Source organism: Belonocnema kinseyi, chromosome 10, assembly GCF_010883055.1.
Source record: "Belonocnema kinseyi isolate 2016_QV_RU_SX_M_011 chromosome 10, B_treatae_v1, whole genome shotgun sequence".
Taxonomy (NCBI): Eukaryota; Metazoa; Arthropoda; class Insecta; order Hymenoptera; family Cynipidae; genus Belonocnema; species Belonocnema kinseyi.
In genome coordinates this window covers 114,661,119-114,662,845 of record NC_046666.1, presented here as the reverse complement: position 1 = coordinate 114,662,845, position 1,727 = coordinate 114,661,119, and the positions used below count along the sequence as shown (strand labels likewise).

The 1,727-nt window shown below is 37.1% G+C and overlaps 1 protein-coding gene across 1 annotated transcript in view; it reads right to left on the bottom strand.

The window, feature by feature from the left end:
• LOC117181323 (G protein-coupled receptor kinase 1) overlaps nt 1-1,727 on the bottom strand; it is a 268,557-nt gene that overhangs the window by 265,456 nt on the left and 1,374 nt on the right. Inside the window, exons 2-3 of the mRNA XM_033373882.1 lie at nt 967-1,206; nt 270-346 (exon numbers count right to left, since the gene is read on the bottom strand). Coding sequence (XP_033229773.1) covers nt 270-346; nt 967-1,206 — 317 coding nt within the window. The remainder of the gene's footprint in view (nt 1-269; nt 347-966; nt 1,207-1,727) is intronic.

The window sequence follows — 1,727 nt, the reverse complement described above, 5'->3', positions numbered from 1 at the left end:
ACGGTGAACCACGTGGGGGCAGGGCGAAGGGATCAAAAATTGGGCCGCGTGGTTTATCAAAGCCCCCTTACTTCCTTCTGATCAGCAACATATTGGCAGTTAGTCTATTTAACCTGTACTTGATTAAACCCAGAACATTTTTTTAATGCAGGGTCAGTTCATATTTGGTGCTAACTCCCAGCTTACATTATGTTTCACAATATAGAATATTAAGTGCCACGGCTATGCTATATAGACGAAATTAGGTTGTCTTTAATATTATTGTTTACCTAACATTTGATTAAATATTTTGTCGAAGTTGACTTCGTTCTTCTTTTCCAAATGTTTGTGCGTTGCGCTTCTAACACTGAAACAAACAGTAAAATTAAGGTTTGAGGAGTAAAAGTTGTACTCATCTTTCAATACAATATTAAACATAAGAAATATATATTTTTCCTCATAACATTTAATATCAAAACATTTTGTTCTGTTAACAAAATATACCTTTCATTTTTCTCACTTAATACTAATTACACTAATAATCCTCTTTAAGGAAAGACAATGTTGCCCAAAAAGTATAGACTAACAAATACTACTGTCAAACTTAAAAAACGAAAAGGTTGTAGAAAATTTTTTCTTTTCTTAAGAAAAAATCTGAGTGGGTCAAGGTTTTAAAATATAAAGAATAAAGTTTCTACAGTTGATAGTTTCAGAGGAAATTTGGAAAAGACGAAAATTTAAAAAAAAATCACATATAGAGAATCCTTGCTTTGACTTGTTAAGTGTCAGATAACGGACCCGTAGTTTGCGCGCAAACTGTCGACCTTTGGCGGTAAAATTCCTGCCAGATGTTATGTGGTCAATCACACACTGAATGCGGGACGCGTACTCTCTTGCGCGACCTATCTTATTGATGACGTGATGCATTCACATTTTGGTATTATGATCAGCTGTTGGTTTTGGATTGCGATTTGCATCTGCCAATACTCTTGCTGCATTATACACACCACAATTGATAGTCCAGGGGTCGGACTGTTATTTAAATCTCCAAGAAGCTCGTCATCCAGTTCAGCCAGATCTTCAGACTTGGGATAATCCTGAATGTTGATGTTTCTGCTGGTCCAAAGGCATCGCTCTTTTTCTACTGGATGCTTGCCCGCGATGAATATTTGTGTCGCCTCTCTTTCTCTGTTCCCAGCATCTTCTGACAGCGGTTGAATAGGCGCTCTGCTTATATAATTCCTTTTCTGGAGTTCCGCAGCACGGTTTCGCAGTGATTTATGTAAAAATGCGAGAAACACCTAGTGATCTCGCATTTTCACATAAACCACTGCGAAACCGTGCTGCGGAACTCCGGAAAAGGAATTATATAAGCAGAGTATCTACTCAACCGCTGTCAGAAGAAGCCGGGAACAGAGAAAGAGAGGCGACACAAATATTACGAGGGTAGTTCAATAAGTCCTTAGAATGAAGTATAAAAACAATTTTTTTTGGGTAAATTTTTGTTTATTTTTCAACATAATCTCCTTGGAGCTCTATACACTTGGTCAATCGCTTTTCAAGTTTTTTTAATGCTTCAGAAAAGTGCGTTTTCGGAAGTTCCTCAAAATAAGCACTTACAGAGGCAATGAAACGAAGCATGTGTGAACTCGGGCGTTGTCGTGATGAAAGAGAATTTTTTTTCTCGCCAAATGTGGTCGTTTTTTTTTAATTTGTTCTTTCAGCTGCTCTAATAATGATGCATAATA